Source organism: Astatotilapia calliptera, chromosome 1 (genome assembly GCF_900246225.1).
Source record: "Astatotilapia calliptera chromosome 1, fAstCal1.2, whole genome shotgun sequence".
NCBI classification, from domain to species: Eukaryota; Metazoa; Chordata; class Actinopteri; order Cichliformes; family Cichlidae; genus Astatotilapia; species Astatotilapia calliptera.
The window spans coordinates 12,447,334-12,470,026 of record NC_039302.1 but is presented as its reverse complement, the minus strand read 5'-3'; the positions used below and the strand labels follow the sequence as shown (position 1 = coordinate 12,470,026).

The 22,693-nt window shown below is 40.4% G+C and overlaps 2 protein-coding genes across 2 annotated transcripts; one reads left to right on the top strand and one right to left on the bottom strand.

Annotated features, from left to right (window-relative positions):
* Positions 1-527: 527 nt before the first annotated feature.
* rbms1a (RNA binding motif, single stranded interacting protein 1a) lies at positions 528-15,035 on the bottom strand. Its single transcript, XM_026164679.1, has 14 exons — positions 14,434-15,035; positions 12,356-12,495; positions 9,742-9,800; positions 8,690-8,781; positions 7,567-7,724; positions 6,795-6,874; positions 6,559-6,659; positions 6,277-6,326; positions 6,086-6,176; positions 4,616-4,666; positions 3,709-3,810; positions 3,023-3,091; positions 2,690-2,764; positions 528-750 (listed from the first exon to the last, which is right to left on the bottom strand). The coding sequence occupies exons 1-13, from the start codon at positions 14,482-14,484 to the stop codon at positions 2,696-2,698; spliced, it is 1,113 nt and encodes a 370-aa protein (XP_026020464.1). The 5' UTR covers positions 14,485-15,035; the 3' UTR covers positions 528-750; positions 2,690-2,695.
* A 3,694-nt stretch (positions 15,036-18,729) lies between these two features.
* psmd14 (proteasome 26S subunit, non-ATPase 14) lies at positions 18,730-22,366 on the top strand. Its single transcript, XM_026164665.1, has 11 exons — positions 18,730-18,853; positions 19,634-19,696; positions 19,945-20,016; positions 20,106-20,225; positions 20,390-20,460; positions 20,663-20,813; positions 20,970-21,077; positions 21,627-21,701; positions 21,785-21,910; positions 22,019-22,081; positions 22,211-22,366. Exons 2-11 carry the CDS (start codon positions 19,649-19,651, stop codon positions 22,307-22,309), a joined length of 933 nt encoding a protein of 310 aa, XP_026020450.1. The 5' UTR covers positions 18,730-18,853; positions 19,634-19,648; the 3' UTR covers positions 22,310-22,366.
* The last annotated feature ends 327 nt before the right edge of the window (positions 22,367-22,693 follow it).

Sequence of the window (22,693 nt, the reverse complement as noted above, 5' to 3'; positions counted from 1 at the left end):
ATAGCGCAACGCTCAATGGAAAGCCTCGTGATTCCACACACACCGTTTTGCTCAGTCCGATAAGAAATGTGACACCTGATCAAGTTTTGATGAAACAAGGTTGGAGAATGTTCGATATCACGTAAGGAAGGCACCTTTTCCAATAGTAAATTCCTAATGAAATGGTCACTCGTATCAACTGTCGAGTGCAGTTTTCTGAGCTGTGGCAAAGTCGAAAACCAAAGTGAAGTTATTTTAAAACTTCAAAATTCTGTGCAAACGAGGTCTGCAAGGGTTTTGTCCATATACCACAAATAAAGGAACTATCAAATCATAGAAACCTTGATGGGATAAGGAGGGAGGGAGTGATATCTCCATCTCATGCATTTATTACCACATCGTACTTGAATGGGGAAGGTGAGGGTGAATGGGCACAGGTGGGGATGGAGGGAGGTACGGGGGTCATCTGGCAAGTGTTTGAGAATCCTTGAAAAAGAGGAAAACAAGAACAGCATTTTGTATTTTTTTTTTTATCAAAATAAATCTTGGTTTTTCTTTTTTTTTTTTCTTCTCCTTTTCCCCCACTTTGACTCGCTGGCTGCTTGAGTCTGTTTACACTGTCCTCATTTTCAACTACAAATGTTGGGGCTGTGCAAAAAAAAAAAAAAAAAGTTCATGTTTCTGGTCCAATCAGCAGACAGAGACTGTTATTCCTGTGATGTCATCAGCAACTTCCCACCTGCCAACTGGCTCACAAAACAGGAATGTGGCCTGAAAGACAAAGAAAGCAGAAACAGGGATATAAAACTTGATTTTTTTACTAAACAGGGGCCACAAAAATACACTCAACTGCTACAGGTCAGCTGCTCCTTAACGCAAATATCTACCGTATTTTCCGCACTATAAGGCACACTTAAAATCCTTTAATTTTCGCAAAAATCGACAGTGCACCTTATAATCCGGTGCGCCTTATGTATGAATTCTGGTTGTGCTTACTGACCTCGAACCAATTTTATGTGGTACACGGTGCTCAAAAATCTGTCAAAAAATGTTTTAGTACGACCTTGGTAAGCTACGAAGCTGCACCGGATTGTCAGAGCATTACGGCTCCTGTAGTCAGGAGCCTTGCGGAGCAATCTGGGTCCAAAACTCCGTTCGCTTCGAGTTAAAAACCCTCTAAATTCTATCATCTTTAATAACATGATCAGCGTTTCTGCTTTACCGGGTGTAACAATTAAGTTTAACATCCAGGCATCCATAAAACCAGAATTTATTAAATTTAATGGAGTTAGAAATTAGCAGGAAGTTAGCTCGCTAGTTTCTACCTAAACATGATATAGCATGTTCTGACTGAGAGATTGCTGAAAGAATTAAAACGTACAGCTCTGCTATCACTTCCAACATAAATGAAGACAGAAAACTACACAGCAGTGACTTTTGCAGGGTTACTGAAGTTGGGCTAGCTGGTATACAATGATGTGCTACGTGATCGATAGCAACACAGCTATGTTAGCATAACATTAGCACAGTGAAGCTGGAGGATGAATGCTAACTTTTTCCACTCTATAAAAGTTAACGTGAGGGTTCCCGATGGTTAGGGACAAATGCAATCGCATTGCAGGTTGCTGTAAATGGACCAAACTTCAGTCAGGAGAACAACTGAGATAATCCATCCACAATAAGAGGTTAGTCATTAATATACTGCAACAACATGAGAATAGAGCAGCTGTGAGTGAATTCAACATTAATGAATCAATGGTACGGAAGTGGAGGAAGCAAGAAGAATGATTTGAGTAAAGTTTGACTTATCTGATTTTGTTTCGCTTAATGCGCTTTATAATCCAGTGTGCCTTATTAATGAAAACAGACCCGTTCATCAACAGTGCGCCTTATGGTCCGAAAAATACGGTAATTGGCCAATAACATAAATAAATTGACTGTACTCAAATGCAATCCGCAGTCAACTTATTTCCATGTGAATATGACAAAAGTGAAGAAACTGGCTGTGATGCTATCATGTTAATATGGAACCAAAAACTCAGAGGGATGTTTCCAGCAACCTGTTGAATCTGTGCCACAAAGACTCAAGGCAGCTCTGAAGACACAAGGGGGTCCAACCTGGTACAGGCAAGGTATAACTAATGAAGTGGCCGGTGTATATCTATAAACACACTTGAGATTTGAACAACAATCCTGAACATCCGGGTGCAATTAATCACTACAGAAGTCTCGTCGTTCAGGGTGGCCCATTGCTAGCTAAACCATAGGGTCGCACAAACACAACAGTCAAAGGTTAAATGGAGCATAGCAGACATAACAATCACAACCGACTAAATTAACGATTTGAACTCAGACATATACATTCCCACGAGTCTGTAATCTACATTTTCAGTATGTTTTTGATCTTGTGGCAAATAAGTCAGTAGGGCTTGACTCAACATGCCTTTGCTCAGGTTTTATGTGTGCACTCAGGCAGCCGAGTGAGGCCCAACTCTTAACTTAATAAAAGAGACAACTGTAACAGAGCAGCATATATAAACATTTACAGTACTTTGCATTCGCACAAAGGTTTCTCCTCAAAAGTTTTGTATCATTACAGAAATTCGTCCCGGGGCTTTATTAGGATGTCCACTTGACTGTTACGTGTCAGTGAAGCTGCTGAAGTAAACACTCATGTTGTTGAGATTTACGTTTGGAAACCTAAGCATACCTGCATCTACTTGCTGAGTTGACTGTAAGGGGACGAGTTGTTGGAGGAATCCACTTGCTGCGGCGTGCCATTTTCCTGAAAAGCAAAACATCAGCATCTCTCATTTAGAATCTGATAATAACCATCCTCGCTGTGTGTGCATTGAGATAATTGATAGCTTTAGAGGACAAGCACCTCAAAAACAATCCAGGCCCTTTTGAAGGACAGACCACTGGACTGGCTGTTGCAATTTTGTTTAAGCGGTTTATTGTTTTAAGACGTACGACACCGTTAAGGCAGAAGCTGAACATTTTAAATGAAAAGTTGAATATGATAAAGATAGAATAAACCTACCGGTGCTGCCTGCATGGCGGGATACTGAGGCATGTAAGCTCCCTGGACACCTGGGTTTGCTGGAATATACTGAAAGATAAGAAAAAAATGGAAATAATTTAATAGTATATTTCCTATGGAGATGCATGAAAGACAGTTAGGCAACTCAACTTTATGTGCACAGCATTTTCAGGATGACAACGTTGATCCACAGGAGAATGTCAAAGTTTGGTTGACAAAAAACCTCCTGTAACTGTAGCAGTTAGAAGCTCGTGTTATGTTCTTATAACTGCATCTGGGGACATGCAGATGCAGTTATAAGAACCAAAAACATCTGTCACGTATGAATGAATTTAACTTCCTTAAAGTGCAAAAAAAAAAAAGAAAAAAAAAAAGTGTCTTCTGGCTCAGGCTCAATAATAAAAGTGTGCCAAAGGCCCTTTTTAAAAAAATTAACATGACCTTATTTGCAATAATGACACACACACCACACACACTCACAAGGTGCAATTGCCAGCTATACTACAGCTGGTAATAACCAAAAAGAAAGATTTCATCTTGCCAATTCACAGATATCTGTGCACAGTGTTGCAATCATAATCATAATTGCCTCTAGTGTGCTGTTTAATGGTAGCACAGATTTCATTTGATTAGTGCTGTGTGTGTGTGTGCATGAGAGATGGAAGATATCCCAGAATTCCACTCACCGCTCCAGTGTTTCCCAATGACAGCTGGCCCATCTGCTGAGTCATCATGGCTGTTGGGTGCAGTGACATGGAGGGATCCACAGAGGGCGACATCACAGAGGCCTGAAAACACAAAGTGGCTCAGTTTTGTGGCACACGTCACATGAGTCAAGTCATTTAGATAAAAACAGCAACACCACACAGGAAAGGCAGTGATTGGTACAAAAATAACAAGTGTTACTCTCTGACATATATACGGGTCAGCACAGGCCAGCGAGCTGGGGAAAAGGACAGGCTTTCGAAACACATCCGTAACACTAACTGTGACGGTGTAGTAGTTTCAGGTCGAAAGAAAACGCTGCACATTCAGAACATTGTCTTCTATGCTAGTAAATTATGCAGAAGGTGTGGTGTTGCCAGCTCTAGCCAGTTTTCAGATGGAGTATTGCTTTAAACATGATGCCCTCAGGGAACGGACCATTTCCTAACAAAAAAAAAAAAAAAATGGGGGAGGGGGCAGATCAGCAGAGACACTTGTTCCACTGGAAACCATCTGTTGGAAGAGTCAAAGAGTCACAAGACTGTCTCTGCTTCAGGCATTTCCTGCTGGATCCAGAAAGCGGGAGAAGGGGGGGGGAGGGCAGTGGCTGGAAGCCTCTTTAGTTGTTCCATTTCTCTTTCATACGCAGTCCAACACACACTTAAAGCATGCAGCGGCTATTTCCCAGAACTTGTCTCAGCCTCTGGCCTTCTCATGTGTTTGGGGAAGTTTTGTAGCTGGACTTGTCTGCATCAGCAGAACAGGGGGAATAAAGTGACACTGTGAGCGGCTATGAGCTCAGAAGTTTAGCTGCAGTGGCACCACACACCCATTTCCTGTGCACAGAACACGACGCAGTTTATAAAGCCGTGGCTGCAGCTGCCTTACCGGGTGTTGCATGATGTATGGTTGATGTGCCACCCAAGAATGACTCTGCACCTAATGACGAGAGAGGCAGAATGAGAGACAGATGCAAAGAAAGAGGATGAAAGCAGCAAAACGTGTCGCCCATTTACAAATGCAAAACAATTTATCTCATCTCCACCTCAGTAGTTTTATTTGTGGACTGTATAAGAATAGCTCTGCACAATTTACAGTTCAAAAGTAATGGATCATTTGAACCTTTGGCCATTTAAGAATTAATATATATGACAAAGAAACTAGGATGCATACTAGGATAGAAATTGAATGATTCTAACAGTCTGAATCACAAGCCACAGGCGAATCAGCATAAACGCCATCTATCATCATAAAGACAGCACACTCCTGCTCAGACATAAGAGCCCCAGTAATATCCAAAGCCATCATCTTTTTAAGTAAAAGCCTGGTTGCTTCTCTTGCGTGGCACTAAGCACACCAGTGGCTTCATAACTCCAGTTCTGCCTTCAGTACTGAGCCTAATCATCTCCATTAAGGAGTTCATATGCCTTACTAACAGCCTGGGTGAGGTCCACCCTACTTCTGCTCAACTGGTCTTTTCCCGAAAACCCTTTTTTACAGTTTTTTATAAGCTTAAGCTGATTTGTTGTTGTAATCAGCTGCCTTCCTCGTTTAACTGTAAATGTAAGCCTGTTAGATGTTAAACAGTTATCATTTAAATTTGGTATGGGCAATATACAGGAAAGCTCTGGCAGTAGAAGATCATAGTGTTGCAAATGTAAAGGCATTGCTTTCTTGGAAACAGGTTAAGAATCTATTGGAGTTCGTGATTAACTCCTCACGTGATCCGAGTATCTACTACACAGCTCTTAAAACTCTGAAGTGAATTTATCTGCGACCATCTGGCAGACGGCTGGTGAAAAAAAATAAACTCAAATCAAAACTTAAATTTATCCCTCCTGTGCAAGTGACAGACCTTTTCAGTGGTTTGAGGTATTTTCCACACAGAATGTCATTCATTAAAACTCTTTGGCAACAGGAAGGAAGACGTGAGAATTCAGAGAAACCTTGACTCAGAGATGATGACTGTGCCTGCTCAAATGATGAGTTTGTTCCAGCGAACTCCTAAGCTTACTGTCAGATAACACGAGCTCTGTTCACACATTAAAAAAAATGCAAAACCACATGGAGCTTCCAACGTCTGAGGCAGCCCAGGAAAATTACATTCATCCATCTATCTTAACTGATTTAGGATGTGGGGGTTGGAGGGGTGGAGCCTATCCCGGCAAGCATTGAGCAAGAGGTGGGGTACACAGTGACTAGGCTGCCAGTGTAAGTTGCATATACAAGCAAAAGGATCCACCAGCCCACACACTGTAACCTCAAATGTGGAATACAGAGGAGCGGACAAGTATCGAGAAAGCGGTTCAGCTCTTAGAAAGGGTTTTCTTGGCCCATTAAAGGGATATTGTGCAGTACCTGGTAAGCAGAGACTGGAGACATGTAGGGAGCCATTGTGGGCTGCACAGTCATTATCCTGTTGGTGACTGGATAAGGAGAAGCATAGTACCTAGGAAACAAGACAGTATTTTACAACAAAGCTTGGGAATTATGAGACTAGTAAAGTGTAAAATGAGGGCATGAACTGTTATAACCAGAGTGCAACTTACCCGTTCTGTATAGCTGCTGAGGAGGGGTCATAAGTGAGAGTCATTGCCCCCTAAATGACAAAACCATCAAAAAGGTAGAATTACATAACTGAATTATTAGTTCTTACTACTTTAGCGTAACAGTAAAACACCATGAAACCATAATTGGTGAAATTACCTTTTCATTTCAACGGTATGGCTCAACAGACCCATACAATATTCTTGATAGACTTGTTAGAAGAAGATTGATTCTCAGTAATAAAAACGAGGTGGCATACATGCAAGATAGATGACATTACGTACTAATCTGAGATCCGCTGTCTGTCCGTTGGGAACAAATCCGCCATGAGCATGTTTCTTCCTTTGACTGTCAGCAAACTTACACAGCAAGGGCTGAGAGGGTGCTGGGGAGGAGGGATGTGGAAAAAAAACAAAAACAAAAACCCTGACATGTTAACAATCACTCATCAATTATTAATCACCGCCTCTGCGGTTTTCATCTGTGGGAAAGTATCCAGAAAGGGGAAACTCTTCCCTACCCAGAGCTCCAGAAGCCGTCTTGATAAACTTCCCATTGAAGTGGGAGATGACTGCATTGCACTGCTCTGTTGTGTCCATCCTGATGGAGGAGAGGATGAAACAACAACAAAGACTCATCATCAAGTGACACAGAGATCATCTAAAGTGCAATCTTCTTTAACGCAGTGATGCTGGCATGACTGGAATAACTCGGATTCTCATTTTTGTGACCATTTACATTCTGTAGGGTTTATAGCCAACAACCGGCATAGATATGTGAAGTGAAACAGGAGGCAGTATAGGGTTATATGTCCAGTTATCGATGACTGCTTTGGGTTTTGCACTGTAACGCCAGATTCTGGAGGAACACAGACAACACAAACACAGCCTGTATGCTTCGTGTTTGCTGTTACTGACAGCAGTGTTATGCAAAAGCATGTCTTACACAGACAATGAGCCAAAACTGACTCTATTTAATAAGTCTGAGGGCAGAACACAGGCTTGTTTGCTCTACATTGCAATACAATGGTACCTCAAGTGAGCTATTGTATTACACAATTTCAAAAGCAAACGGTAACAGTAACTAATGCACTGTTAATTCTATGTCTAATAAAGGAAGGCAGGTTACAGATTGCTGTGCTAGGACAGGAGCTGCACAGTGCCACTGCTACTTCATAACACAATTTATCATCATAGGTTTGCTGAAGGTTTATGTTGCACCTCCTTTAATACCGATCAAACAGGAAAAAAAAAAGAAAAGAATGTTCTTTCTGTGAGTCTCTTGTGACAGACCTGGCAAAGCCCACACCTCGGCTGTTGCCGCTGTAGTCTCGTAGGATCCGCGTGGAGACGACCTGACCAAAGGGCTGCAGCATGTTCTCCAGCTCTTTCTCATCCACAGACAGAGGCAAGTTGGAAATGTACAGATTTGTGGGGTCCTGTTCCTGCTGCTGCTCGTGTTGAAGGAGACAGAAAAGAAGAAATGCACTGAATGCTTTAGCATCATGTCACGATAAAATGAAATCAACACTCACAAAGGCTGTGTTGTGCCATTTCTCTACTGACAAATGAATGCATGACACAAAAAAAATAAATTCTCTGCATGAAACTTGCCTGGGCGCAGATCAGCTAAAGTGTGGTTAATGGCTAGAGGAACATTTGGTTAAACAAGCTCTCCTGCACACACAGACACACACACACACAGTGTTACACACTTCATCCGCACTGTGCAGCAGCTCAGCGCCTCCACAGTCTTCCCTAGAAACAGCAGGAGAGCGGCGTAGCCTAGCTACCGCAACACACAAACTGCGTTCAGCCATGTTTGCTCCAAACAAAGCAGCTACATGCAGGTCTCCAGTGAGCCACCGCACACCAGTGAATTCTAACCCGTGAATTCAATCACACGCAGCATGCATGTGAAAGGGAAAGGACTGGAAGACATTAGCCCACTATGAGAGAAATCACAGATATTATGCAAAAATATCCTTGTGTGCTTTACTTTCAATTGGCCACAGAGGCTCGAGAATGCCTCAACGCTTAAAGTGCTGCTATAACAGAGCACTGCTGCAGATATCACTATGTATAAATAGCAACTGCAAATACCCAATAGCAGTAAAGTTCCTGGTAAAATTCTGTATAGTGTATAAAGGAGAGTGGGTAATGTGTTGCACTGACAGGTTATTTGGCAGAGAGAGATGTGACATCTGGTTTCTACAGTGAAAGTAAATGGGGTCACGGGAAGAACAGCTTGTCAGCTGAGGTCATGTGACCGGTCTAATGTCATTCCCCAACACACAGTGGACACAAGCGTGCACGCATTAAAAAACAAAGGAAGAAAAAAAGCACAACCCCAAAGAGATGTTCGCAAGCATAACAAATATGCACAGACATGCACATGTGCATGTACCAAACTCACCTTGGCCATCTGGGCCTGTATGCCGCTGGTTTTCAGAGCATGGACTGCTTTTAAAGCAGCCGCTGGGCTGTCAAAGTCCACAAAGCCGTAACCTGGAGTTTGCAGAATAGCATTTACATCAGCAGTCAGTAAGTGATAACATCACTTACTGAGATATATATATATATATATAAAAATTGCTTATTCTCGTAAATATAACAACATATTTTATACGTGAAAGACTCATAAAAGAAATCTTGTAATTGAGATGTGTGGGAAATCTTTTAAAGGAATTGCTTTGGGAAGTCTGCTTATTCATTTCCTTCCCCAGAGTTAGACCAGAAGCTCGATAACACTAAGATCCTTGAGCGGGTAAGCTCGGCTAAGAATAAACACTAAAAACTATACTTGGCTTTGTTGAAAGATAAAAAGATAACCGTCTACCAGGACCTCTTCAGAATGAGCAGGATATAATTAATGCATTGTATCCTGTTTATCTGGGCAAAACCTTTGGTTTTCAGCCACCTTTCTGTAGTATTGAAATCAAAATGCTGTACTATTCCTTTAAACCGGTATCTATGTCTCACCCACATTCTATGCATGCCTTTTCACCATTTTCTAGAACATTCCAACAGTGTGAAAAAGATCTGTAAAAATGCAGTACAGTATGTTCTGCATTTTAAAATGAAGAAAGTTTTTCCGTATTTTTTTTAAACAGTGCATCGAATCTTACCATCTGCTTTCTTATTATACAGCCAGCCATTATGCACTGTTTTCCATTTATTTCCATAAAGTGTAAAAATCTGTTAAATCTATTTGCGGAGACTCGGTGAAACCTCTGTGATACTTATCACACTTCTGTCTTCATAGTGTTAAAATGCAATGAAGATTTTACCAATCAATCTACACTTTCACCTGTGAAGCAAACCAACAGCACACGTTGTGTGACAAAATTATAAACCGGGCGTATTCACAGTTGGCTTTCAGGTCACGTGTTAGGTGGCTCTCTGTACTTAATTTAAAGTTGAACTGCTAGTATATTTTGGCAGCTAGAACTTATTGATCTCACTGACCTTTACACTTGTTGGTTGTCTTGTCCAGGATTGCCTTTGCAGACTGAATCTTTCCATACCTGTGTGCACAAAAGATGTAGACTACCGTTAAAGACAACGATGAATCAACAGCTGAGACTGTTCTCATTGTGTATTATTTAAGATTTCCAGATCCAGATTTCTCTGGATTTGTTTCCAGAGAAATCTCTACATGGAGAGCCTTCATTCAACTTGACAGTGAGGTTAAAGAAAAGAACAGTTCACAGGACGATTAAACCACACAATGTGTAACTGGTTTCAGTTTACATGTTTCAGGCTTTGCTTTATCTCTGACTTTCCACTCAAGTTGAACTCTGACACAAACTGTGAGCTTCTCTACCCGCACACCATACACACTGAATGCCTAGCTTACATCACCATTCAGACCTTGTTGCTATGAAAAGCACTTTCATTTCTGCTTTGTGCTGCCAAACACCACTGGGAACACGAACAAAACACAAGCAAACATGACACAAACAGCTGCTGTTGCTGCTGCGGGTTACATGAGTGGACGTCCTTTTCCATTTGCTTGTGAATCAGAAGGAAAAAGATTGGACAAAACAGCACTAATTATGGCAACCCACCACATTAACCACTTAGACTGGCATCTGTACTATCAGCACGTACAAGGCATTCTCACCAGTTGAATGAGAGTTTTGCAATCTGCTTTGCATACCAAAGATGAGCTGTGACTTTTCTATATGTTTCTTTATGGTGGTTGGCACCTTTTATGTGGACACTACGGTTAAACCAGCATGGTTTTTGCATGTCTGCATTGATGTTTTGGCATCAAACAGCAAACAGGCTTTTTTTTTAAGAGTGTAATATTTTACTTTAATTCCAGTAACTATTAAACCACTTATGCTATTTATTTAGCATATTCAGGAAAGGTCTCTTCTTATTGTGTAGGAAACCAGTTATACACAAAATAATAACAAGAAATCATAACTCACCTCTTTATATTGCATTCACACTTAAAATTATGCAATAACAGGCAGACTGCTAGGCTTTACTTAAACTAATTACTATCCAACGTTTTAAGAAGTGTGCTGAATATATGGTGAATGAAATATTCCTGTCACCAAGCACTGAGTAGCAAGAATCCAATCATCCTGTCCAAATATGGTCACCTCTGGCTTCAAAAACTGAAGATTGTAAAAGCCGTAATATCAAAGCAGGAGTCCACACAACACAGGTGGTGTTTGATGGCTAACGCTATCTGTTAATCTGCTTAGCTTACTACAATGTGATGAATTGAAAATAAATATATATTCTGCCCAAAAGAACAAAATATGTCTCATGTCCACTCTTAAATTCTTACTAATTAGATTTAAAAACCTTAAATGTAACAATTTCATGCTGTGCTGGTACAGATGGTAGCTTTCTATTTTCTGTCCTCTGTCCTAAGACAAGCTGACCCTGACCATAGAAAGTATTGAGAATTTGCAGCCATGAGATACCAACTTATCTGCCATTTTTGGACGCGTGACAATCATGCTGTCAATTTAAAGTTAAGTGAATAAAACCCCAGATACACAGGCCTAAAGACCAGTCTGCGACCATCTGACAACCATCCATTTCTTGGGAAAAATGGATTCCCTGACCGATAGGCAAAACCTTTGTTGTGATGGTTTTTGGTTGCTAGCAGAATGCTGCAGTCGCCTGTAGTCTGCATGAACCCAGCTAGCTTGTCTACCAACACTGGCCAACTATTCTAAAAAATGGCAGTAGAACTGTGAAAAATGCGCCTTTTAAAATGTCTTAGCTAGACGAACATTATTCTTTTCCAGTTTGTGCAGCACTTTTTCAGGGTTTACTACTTGGCTAGTAGGTAATAAGAGTGTTTGCAGACAAGCTACTGCTAGTGACCAAAGCAATTGCTAAAGGGTTTTTCTTGTAGTACAAGAAAGCAACTACTTACGAAATGGTTGGGGAATATAATTTTTTTCCCTTTTGATGTCCAATAAAGAGGACAGCTCTTGAACAATGGAGCTAGCTTCTAGTGGTGAAAAGTGAATCTAAGGTGGAATTACTTTGGATTGTCTTTAACAGCCAGCAGGGGACGACTCTTGTGGTTCCAAAATAAATTTGGGCTGGATAGAAACCCCTGGACTGGGACCTCGGTTTACATGTTCCTGATACATTTATGGTCACAATTGCTAGTTTCTGATTACACTGAACAAAAGATCAAATTAATGCTGCAAATTTAAACAGCAGGACGATCATGGCGAAAACACTCATGGGTCAATAGCAGGACTTCAGTAACCTGTGGATCAGTGATTCCCAGTGTGTGGGGCTTATCAACCTGGTGAACCACTGAAGTGCTGCTCGTGTACCATAACAAATCCCTTACATAAAAAAATTAAGAAATAATTTTCAATTTTGTGAGTTATTTTAGCGCAAACTACTTATATTTTGCCTTTTCTGGGCCATTATCTGAGCCTGAATTTGTCATATATTCTTTCAATTAAAATGTATTTTTAAAAAATTGCTGTCCTTTTTTAGAGCTACTATTCAACCCCTTTCATTTGCAAAGTACAATAAGTGACAAAACATTCGTTTGCACAGCCATACGCGTATATGAGCACGAACTCACTGGTGACAGAGTTTGATCAGGTCCAGGTCTGTCGTGGCAGGAGGCAGGCCACGGATGTAAAGGTTAGTTTTGCTGAGCTGCTCCAGGCCTGTGCTGCTGCTGCTGTTGCTGCTGGGACTGGACGGAGTCATGGGGTAGGACTGCACACAGGAAACACACTGTTAGGAAATGTACGGGAGCTGGATAATCTAATTTAAACTCAGGTCAAGCGTGATCACAAGAACATTTCATCAGTGTGACAAACACACAGGGAAAACGCTGTCTGCACTAGTCCATGCAGTACTCGTCTAACATCAATAAGCACTGCTCGCTAAAGAGCTGCATTTCAGTTGGTTTTCTACAGCGAGACACACCTGAGACCACAACAGGTCCGGTGGTAGCAGAAGAAGGACTCAAGGATTGGCCAACTTTGAGCTGCTTTTAGGTTATTTGCTTGTATGCCACTCACATTCATTTTAAAGAATAAGGCATGCTAAACATTTGGTGAGTTTGCAGTGATGCCGATCACAGAAAACTCAACAAATATTAACAAATGTTACTAATTAACTACCCAGTTGTGCATAGAGGTACCTAAAATTAAGCAGTGAAACAAATTAAATTATTTAAAGGGACAGGAGCCTAAAAGCAGCTTTCCTACATCTTGAATATGTTCTTATAATAATTTTGTACATTTCCATATTTCCATCGATCCATGCGTGTTCTTAACTCGCTTATCTGACTTAGGGTCACAGAGGAACTCCTTGAATTCTCTACCTTTTCTTAAACTGAGCAAAAGGTTTGCCCTTTAACCCCTTAGCTGTAAAAAGACAAATTTCCTGTGCATTCTTTTGCATTCTTATAGGTGGGCCTTTGGGTCTGACATCAGACAGACACTTCCATTTTTTTTCTTACTTGCACACCAAACCACACCACTGCCCTGCAAAGCATTTCCTTCCCTTTACTCATTCATTAAAATCCCCCCACCAGCCACCGCAACCCTCTCCAGTTCAGATCAAAGACAAAGCGTGGCAAAATAACACCATCTGTCCATAACCGAAATACAATCCACATTTTAGGAGCCAAAACTGTGCACATGGGCCAAACAAGGCCAACTATGGCTAAATGTTCATAGCAGGTATTATTCTTTCACATGTGAAGACCTGATTCCTGCCACAGGAACATCTGTTAGGTCTCGTATGTGTTCAAGTAGAGGCCTTACACTTTTGTTGGTGTGCAATTACAAAGCTTAACTTAAAGCTAAAAAAAAAAAAAAAAAAGCCCATCAAAGCTTCTCCATTAGAGGGCAGCTATGGTATATTTTACTCGCAGGGCCCTCTTATAGCTGATTAAACACCTACACTGAAGACTCATTCTTCCCCTGAAGGGATTCATAGGAGATCGGATTCACATCCCCGTCCTCAAAGTAACGTGCAGTACCTTCCGATGAATATATATTACAAGAAAATTGAACCCTCGCTCCACCTTATCTGAAGCAGGGTTCACATTTCCGTCAGCGGCAGAGGTTAAACACCCGCCGCCTCTCTCCTTCCATCTTCCATCTTCAGATGGAAAAGCACAGGGGCACGGCCTTCATTCAGACCAGCCTTTTCTCTTCACCTGAGAGGTCAAAAAGAAGAATGCAGGCAGGCAGGCTGCATAGTTCAGCCAGCACACTGACATTCATCCCAGCTCTCTCTCTCTCCCTCTCTGGATCCAACCAGAATGCATTAACCTATAAAATGGACTACAACCGTCATGCACATTGACCAGAGTTGGCCAGCAAGGTTATACGGACGTAATAATTAAAGTATCGGTTGTACAGCTACAGATCGGCTCGGATTTTATCTTTATTTTATTTAATATCTTCATCTTATTAGGTTTCCCCTTTTGACAAGTGCTGAGAGCAGATGATCTGTTTTCCAAACGGGGTTTAATTATTACCAGAATGTGGCGTGAACGCATGTAAATCCTGAAATGGCTTTCCAATGTCATGTGCTATTATTCACCCCATTTTCTCCCCTCAAAGTGTGATTTAAAAAAAAAAAAGTAGGAAGAAAGGGGGAAAACCCAATGTGTGTATGTGTGTGTCTTTGGCCTACCTGCTTACGATTGGCTGTCTTCGGCGGGTTGCCCGTGTTTGCAAAGATCATCCTGGAGGTTATAGATGGATTTTACTTCCTCCCCCCCAGAAAAAAGGGGAAAAAAATCGCACCGATGAGAGCCACTATAGAGACGAAATCCGAGCGGGGTTCGGGAGCCTATCAAATACCCAGTCGCTTTATAACATCCGCATCATGAACGGCTGCTGGACACTTTAAAAAAGAACCCTCGGTCCCGCATAGGTACACTGTTACATCTATACAGTCAGATGCACACCAGGCGATGGACCAGCCCTCCGGTCCGGTTCATTGATCTACGACGTCCTGCTGCAGACCGCTCGGCAGTCCCACCTACTACAGACTAAACCATCTCCGCCTCTGCAGGGTGTTTGACATCAAATAAACTGCGTTGCCGCCACCTAAAAACTCGCAGCGGACGCTTGCTTATTGCGATAAACGGACGTGTGGTGTCTGAGGCTCGGTCGAAATTCAGACACAAAGCGGGTTTGGGTTTGATTTTGGGAAGCACAATCAGTTTGGGCTCAACCCTCGCCGCCTTTCATGTTGTCGTCGTCCGCACATACCAAGCATTCTTCACCCCCACCTCCTGAAACCACACACACAGAGTTGTACACACACACACACCCTCTTCCTCTTTGTACCCTCCCCCCCGCCTCCCCCCGACACACACACCCCGTCCAACATAGGCTAGTACATGTCACAGAAGTCAGGATGCAGTGATATATAAGCAGTCGCCACCGGCCCCGAGACGAGGTCACAGTTTCCCTGTAAACCGCACAATGTGGGACGGAGGCAAGAACACAGAGCAAATATTGAATTCAAAACACACAAAAACATGCTATTGATGTTTTCTGGAAGGCTTCGTGTACTTCATATCACATAATTACGAGTCAGAAGAAGAAATACCTTTTTTTTAATTTAACGGCTTTACAAGATTGATGAGTTCATGGACCCTTCGTAAAAGTGCGTTTTAACACTAACCACTTCAGCGGCTTCACTGTGTATTGAAGACTTTATTTAAAGACCAAGCGCTTTAAAAGTCCCGTCCCCCGTCTCCTACCTTTAAGGGCGATAATTTTATTCTAAAAAACAACCAAACAAAACCAAACTATCTGTACAAAAATCTGAAATTTTGAGTAAAGAAATCTTTTATTTATTGGACAAATAAACTTCAGATCCACACAGCAAAACATTGGTCAATTTACAGTCATGGTAGCCTAGTTTGACATAAATAGTAAGTACAGTACCGCAAAATGACTACATTTACCACAGTGCATTGCCTTAATTGTGAAAGAAAACGAGTCCACAGCAGTGTGCAGGTCATCAGAATCTTTTCAGGACTAAGTTTGAGTTTTTCACCTGTGCAAACGATGCAGGAGATTTCAGTGTAGAAAAGAAACAAGCTGCTACAGAAAAGGAATAAATAATAATAATAATAATAATAATAATAATAATAATAATAATAATAATAATTAATAAACACATAAAAAAACGGTATGATGCTCTTTTTTTGGGGGGGGGGGGTTCTAAAGAAGGAAACTGCTATATTTTCAGCATCGTTATTATTATTATTATTATTATTAATATTAATATTATTATTATTATTATTATTATTATTATTATGAAGGGATAATAGGAAAATGATGGCATACAAACCTGGGCCCAAGCTGAACCATTACCAAGAGGTTTTCACACATGTAAAAAGGAGGAAATGGTATCAGAGACCACACACGTGTAGATGTGTGTTGTGGATTTGTTGGTTCTAACTTTTAGAGCACCCATTTTACCTTTTTTACTTTGATCTAACTACACTCATTTTGCATTCACATACAAATGTTTAAAGGCTCAAAGCAGTGCCTTCCTCTAGTAGTCATCCTGCTGCAAGTCCTGCTGGAGATTTATAAAGCAGCTCTAAATCCAAATCCCATCAGGGTGCAGGGAAGCTCTTAAAGCATCAAATTTCTCTTCCTTATTTCCTCTGCTGGTAGGATTAAGGTTTCATGCTGGTTTTGAGTTACAAGCCACTTCTGATGTGACTTGAAAAGTCCAATGATTCCTATCTGAACAGTCAGCTGCACCATTTGTTTTCATAAATGTGTTTGTACACTTGTTTTTATGAAGTTAGGCCATGTTTGATTAATAAATCCAATACATCCAATGTGCTGGTGACAGATGAGGTTTCACAAAAGATTCAAATGTAGATGAGTCAAATCTCTGTATTTTTTCATTCTACTTTTTTTTTTAATTATTTCTTTTAAAAGCTCTTCTTTATAAATAATTAAAATATCCAGTAGGTCGATTGTTCCATAGAATTTAGTTTTAGTTTTCTGAATAATTCCTCCAGATGTTTTAAGAATTGCTTCTCTCATCATTTTTGGTAGAATAATGACTGTATGTATTAAAACTATAACAAAAAATAAGCCAGCAGAAAGCCCTGAAACAATGTACTTTTGAGGCAAAGTTAATAATGTACGCCCTACTAATTTAGCCCTGGATCCCAAAGGTCAGAGAAACCCATCATAAGGAAGCACATCCTGGTTAAGACTGCTGAGTGTATTGAACTGTGTTGATGTAGCGGGGGGGTCTGAGGGTTTGAAGAGGGAGGGGCTGAGGAATGTAGATGATTATCTGCTCTGTCCACATCCACCAAAGAATAAGGGAATTTGAAATACCCCCTTGGCGCCATCAGCGTGGCAGCTGACGCATCTAGCATCGCAGTGTATCTAGTAACGGTGCTGGGTGAGATCATACGAGTTGTTCTGTAGAACTGGCTCCTGTCTGGCTAGAATACAGGAAACAAACAGAAAAGCTTTTTCACAACTCCAGTAATGGTGTGGTTTGGCTCAGCGTTTGTGGCTCCTTTGGGAGCAATGAAATGCTTGATTGCTGAAAAAGGAGAAACCATGAAAACATCACAGCAGTCTTCAGCCTTTATATAAAAATACTATTTACTTTATACACTTCTGTTTTCCATAGAAATGATACTGATGTGAGGGCTAGAGGTGGCAACTGGTTAGATTCATTACATTTAGAAAATACATAAAAAGGATTTGTTTGACCGCACTCACTGGATTGATCAACACTTAGAACAATGGGAACATCCAAGGATCTCAGTGAAGATCTAAGAAAGAGAATTCTAGAGTTACACAAGTTGGGGAGGTCTCTTGGGCCATTTGTAAACAGCTGCAGATTCCAGGATCATCAGTAATTTGGATGTGTCGCCACTTTGGCAAGTTCTGGAAAAAGAAACTTTCGCCCTCAGATGAGAGTAAATAGGTTAGGATGTTCAGAAACCAAGGCTCACGCCTTCTATTAACTGAAAACTGCTGGAAAACCAGCATCACTGTCCACAGCGAAGCTAGTTTTACATGGCCATGGGCTGAGAGAGAGAGAGAAGCCCCTGCTCCAAAAAATCTAAAGCAAGCAAAACGCCTTTTAGTCAGATGAGCTAAAGACTAAGCTATTTGGTCACAGTGGCAAGAGGTATGTAGGTACTGAGGAGTGAAGGTGAGGCTTTCAAACTAAAAAAATTGGACTGACTGTTAAGCATGGTGGTTGTAGCGTCATACTCTGGGGCTGTTTTGCTGTCAGTGGTAAATTGCACGAAGTGGATGGAAGAATAATAATGAAGGGCTACCTCCAAATTCTTCCACTTCACCTCAAATCAAATAGCATCAAAAACAGTGAGACAGTTCAAACTTGGTTACTGTTAGTTTGGGTTGACTTGATGGCTAGCAAAAGCATCTGGTCAAGGTGCTGCTTGTTGATAGACATTTTAATATAAGTTGATGTGTATGTTTATATCTGACCCTGTGTGACTTAGAGAAAATGCAAAATAAATTCAAGCCTGTACACCCAATTATTGTTTCTTGAGTCACTAAATGTGTAACCTGTACAATCATTCCTCCCTGGAAAACTATACAGCATACACAAGGGCCGAGTTGTCCAAAATTAACATGACAGTCATGTCCATGATGAGGGTATGTAAATGACTTCAAAATATGTATATATTGACAGAAAGAGCTGATATATAAGTACCCATAATTCAACTGGTTAGATTAACAGAAAAGTTAATACAAATAATAAATTATAAAGACTTTTGATATAAATCTGGTTCTTCTTCTTCTTCTTCTTCTTCTTCTTCTCCTTCTTCTCCTTCTTGTCGAATTCTTTACATAATCGATTTGTTGTCCTAAATGACTTAACATACATAACTGTGGCTCCCTCTAGTGTCTCAATGTTGCAAATGCCAGTCGGGCTCCACCAATATACGTCATTAGTGCGACAGTTACTCTGTGGAAAAAAGACGATTCTGGCTGATTCATTGTAGCCGGGTGGTTTGTTTCGGCTACGACCAGAAAAACAAACTCTTCTGAATACCACACAGGTCTGACAGCAGGTAAGTGGAGGCAGACGTTCAACACAGCTCACAGAAGTCATTAAATCTGATGAAAGGGGATTACTGTAAACAATTTGTTAATCATTTTCTTGTACTAAACGGTGCAGGCTAAGTTAGCACAAACAGGCTAGCGCTAGCATCACGCTAATTGTGTCCGTGAACTGAGCTAAAAGCAGCTCAAAACAGTAAACAAGCTAAAACTATAGTCATCAGCCACAGGCATGTAATGATACATTAACTAAAACATACGAGCCGATAATGTTTTATCAGGCTTATGATGTTGCCGTATTGCGTTTGACGATTATGGGTGAATTAGCACATTGAAGCTAACTGTCGTTAGCCTTTCTGTGGAATATGGATATTTGATTAATTAATGTAATTTTTTGTGTTACTGGAAGTGCAGTTTAGCTCATTTTCTGCACACAGAGCTTAGAAATAGTCCGAATTTTCTACTCGAGTTTACTCGTTAGGCCTACGTACACTGTGACTACACATAACGTCTAATCTCATAAAAACAAAATATAACCAAAATATTAAAATAAAATATGCATAAGGTACATTTATTTTAATGTTAGCAGTTAAATATAATTTTAAATAATGTATAGGGTGATCTTATTAATTTGGAGATTGTCCAAACAGAGTAAAATCTGATCTCTATAAGTTTTCTTTGAATAAATGTGGACTGAAGGAACTATTACATATAACTCTGTATCTTCACAAACCATGTCCTGATCACGAGTTTAACAAAACTTTTTTTGTTTGTTTGTTTCTGTTTCACAGTTAACACATCTCAGTATGGACCGGCTGCTTAGGCTCGGAGGTGGAATGCCAGGTCTTGGCCAGGTAACCTAAAGATAACCAACAGTATAACTACATTACATAAAAAATACACTTGCTAAAGGGGAGTGCTTGTGTGCTGCAGGTTTTATCAGATGGTTACTGCCATTAAATAAATATTAACAGAAAGAAATATAATGCATATGCACATTGTATGCTCTAAAATTCTAACTGATACCTGGAATGTGGTGATTAGTAAAAGCTGCTGCTGTCTTACAAAAGCCTGAACTAATAAAAAAAACACTGCTCCTCAGGGCCCCCCAACAGATGCACCTGCTGTGGACACAGCAGAGCAGGTGTACATCTCCTCTCTTGCCCTGCTCAAGGTAACACCTCTGCACCACATCATCAGCAGTAAATATGTGATGTCCATAAAAAAAAAACCATCTCGATGACTTTTCATGCTATTCCTCAGATGTTGAAACACGGGCGTGCTGGTGTACCCATGGAGGTCATGGGATTGATGCTGGGAGAATTTGTTGATGACTACACAGTGCGAGTGATTGATGTGTTTGCCATGCCGCAGTCAGGAACGGTAAGTTCATTTGTCCCAATCTCCTCCTGTAGATTACCAAGGAGTGCACAGTTGGATAATAAACACCTTGTTTGTATCATGATATGACCAATTTTGAAATAAATTTGTGATGATTAATGTTGACTTGATACTTTTTCACAAAATCACAATTTTGTGCCTCACAGGGTGTGAGTGTCGAAGCAGTGGATCCTGTGTTTCAGGCCAAGATGTTGGACATGCTAAAGCAGACCGGCAGGTAACACTTGAGACTATATAAAATGAATAAAAACTCATTTTCAAAAGGATAGTTTGATCAAATACCTGCTTAGCTAGTAATTGATGCATAAAGTGAAGGCTTAGAAGAGAAAATGAAAAGTTTTTATGAAAAAATTTACGTTAAATGTCTCTAAAATCATATTCACATATGTCTGCTGTCCTCTTCCTGTGCTGTTTAACAGACCAGAGATGGTGGTGGGATGGTACCACAGTCACCCTGGGTTTGGTTGTTGGTTATCTGGTGTGGATATCAACACACAGCAGAGCTTTGAGGCTCTGTCAGAGCGAGCTGTCGCAGTGGTCGTTGATCCAATTCAGAGCGTCAAAGGGAAGGTAGGGATGAGTGGGTACCAAGGAGAAACCCTCTAATCAGCCTCTTATTATTTCAAGTGCAGCGCACAAGATCAGTTATTAAGTGAGAATTCATAATGAATTAGTGATGATGATCGTTTAATTGTGAAACGGTTTTTCCTCCACTGTCATCTTCAGGTTGTTATTGATGCCTTCAGATTGATCAATGCCAACATGATGGTGTTGGGTCATGAACCAAGACAAACCACATCCAACCTGGGTCATCTGAACAAGCCTTCAATCCAGGTAACCTGCTGTTTGTGTTCTTAGAACATGGGTTTTTTTCTTAAAATCTCCTAACAGATGGTAGCAATGTGTATTGTTATCTCCAGTTTCTGAACATCATATGCAAAGTAATAGTCACTCATGCTTCTCCATAAAATTATGTTCAGCGTTTTCTTTGAATATTTGCAGACAACACCAGCTGTTTGTTTTGTTGTTAGTGTTCAGTTAGCCTCAACAATCAGCTTGTTATAACATGAACAAACACAATTCAGTTAACTTTATTTACATGCAGTTAAATCGTTGCATAACAGCATATACCTGAGGCAGTTGGCACTAGTAAGGTTGCATTCAGAGAGACGTGAAGAACAGGAACAGCTGTGTGCCCTGCCATTCATCACACTTCATTTCCAGCCATTGTATTGAAACTAAATCAGTGTAAAAGATCTAAAGAGGATTTTTTGTAAAAATTCAAAACAAATCCAGTGTTAGAGATTTTTTTTGTGCAATGTTTGCTGACATTATCCAAAAAGGAAAAAGAAATGCTAAACTTGATGTTTCTTGTGTTTTCAGGCCCTGATTCACGGACTCAACAGACACTACTACTCCATCACCATCAATTACAGGAAAAATGAGCTGGAGCAGAAGGTTTGAGTCTCACAACCTATTAAAGAGTTAATACTTTTGTTAATTTGTGGTAGAACATATGACACATGACTTTTCTTATTCAGATGCTGTTGAACTTGCATAAGAAGAGCTGGATGGAGGGTCTGACCCTGCAGGACTACAGCGAGCACTGCAAGCACAATGAGACCATCGTCAAAGAAATGTTGGAGCTGGCTAAGAACTACAATAAGGTGCGACTTGAAATAATTCAGCAGCAGATAATTTTTTTAAATTTTTTAATTATTTTTTTTTACCATACTGTTCCACAATACTGACATACTGTCATATTTCCACCTCAGGCTGTTGAAGAAGAGGACAAAATGACCCCTGAGCAGCTGGCAATCAAGAATGTTGGAAAACAGGTAGATTTTTGTTTGTATTTATTATAAACTTTATTGAAACCAGGGAATTCTCAAAAAGGATCTGAAAATCTTGACCCTGTGGTTTACATTTTTCATCTTTTTAAAACTTTTTTGTTATTTAATCTACAGGATCCCAAGAGGCACTTGGAGGAGCACGTAGATGTTTTAATGACATCCAACATTGTTCAGTGCCTAGCTGCCATGTTGGATACAGTAGTTTTCCAGTGATTGGGCTGTGTGTGTATAACTGTTAATATTACAACCCTTGTTTTCTTTTATATAAAATAAATGTATGTATGACAGTAATTCCTGTGCTTGTGTCTGGACTGACTTGTAGTGAACTGAACTTGTTAACAGTTACTGGAGGAAGTTGAACCACAGCAAATACACCACAGGGAGAAATCTAGTTTAATTAACGCAGGGCACTTGGAAAAGCTTAATCCAATACAATGTTACAAATATAAGAACAGTAACCTGTCAGATGACGCGACGCAAAAAGTGCCCACTTGTAAATAAGCAAAAACATACCCGACTATTTATTGGAAAGAACCAGAAACGTCAGATTAGGTTTTATAGCTGATGTAATCTGTCAGAAACTGGAGTCCGGTTGAC

Bases quoted from the DNA above. Each gene is read 5' to 3' on its own strand.
- rbms1a (XM_026164679.1), bottom strand. From the start codon at position 14,484: ATGATCTTTGCAAACACGGGCAACCCGCCGAAGACAGCCAATCGTAAG. The intron at 6,875-7,566 runs GTCTGTCACAAG...CTCCTCCATCAG, and splicing joins CGAGGTGTGGGCTTTGCCAG to GATGGACACAACAGAGCAGT. The intron at 3,811-4,615 runs GTAAGGCAGCTG...TTGTGTTTTCAG, and splicing joins CATACATCATGCAACACCCG to GCCTCTGTGATGTCGCCCTC.
- psmd14 (XM_026164665.1), top strand. From the start codon at position 19,649: ATGGACCGGCTGCTTAGGCTCGGAGGTGGAATGCCAGGTCTTGGCCAG. The intron at 19,697-19,944 runs GTAACCTAAAGA...ACTGCTCCTCAG, and splicing joins GAATGCCAGGTCTTGGCCAG to GGCCCCCCAACAGATGCACC. The intron at 21,911-22,018 runs GTGCGACTTGAA...TTTCCACCTCAG, and splicing joins TGGCTAAGAACTACAATAAG to GCTGTTGAAGAAGAGGACAA.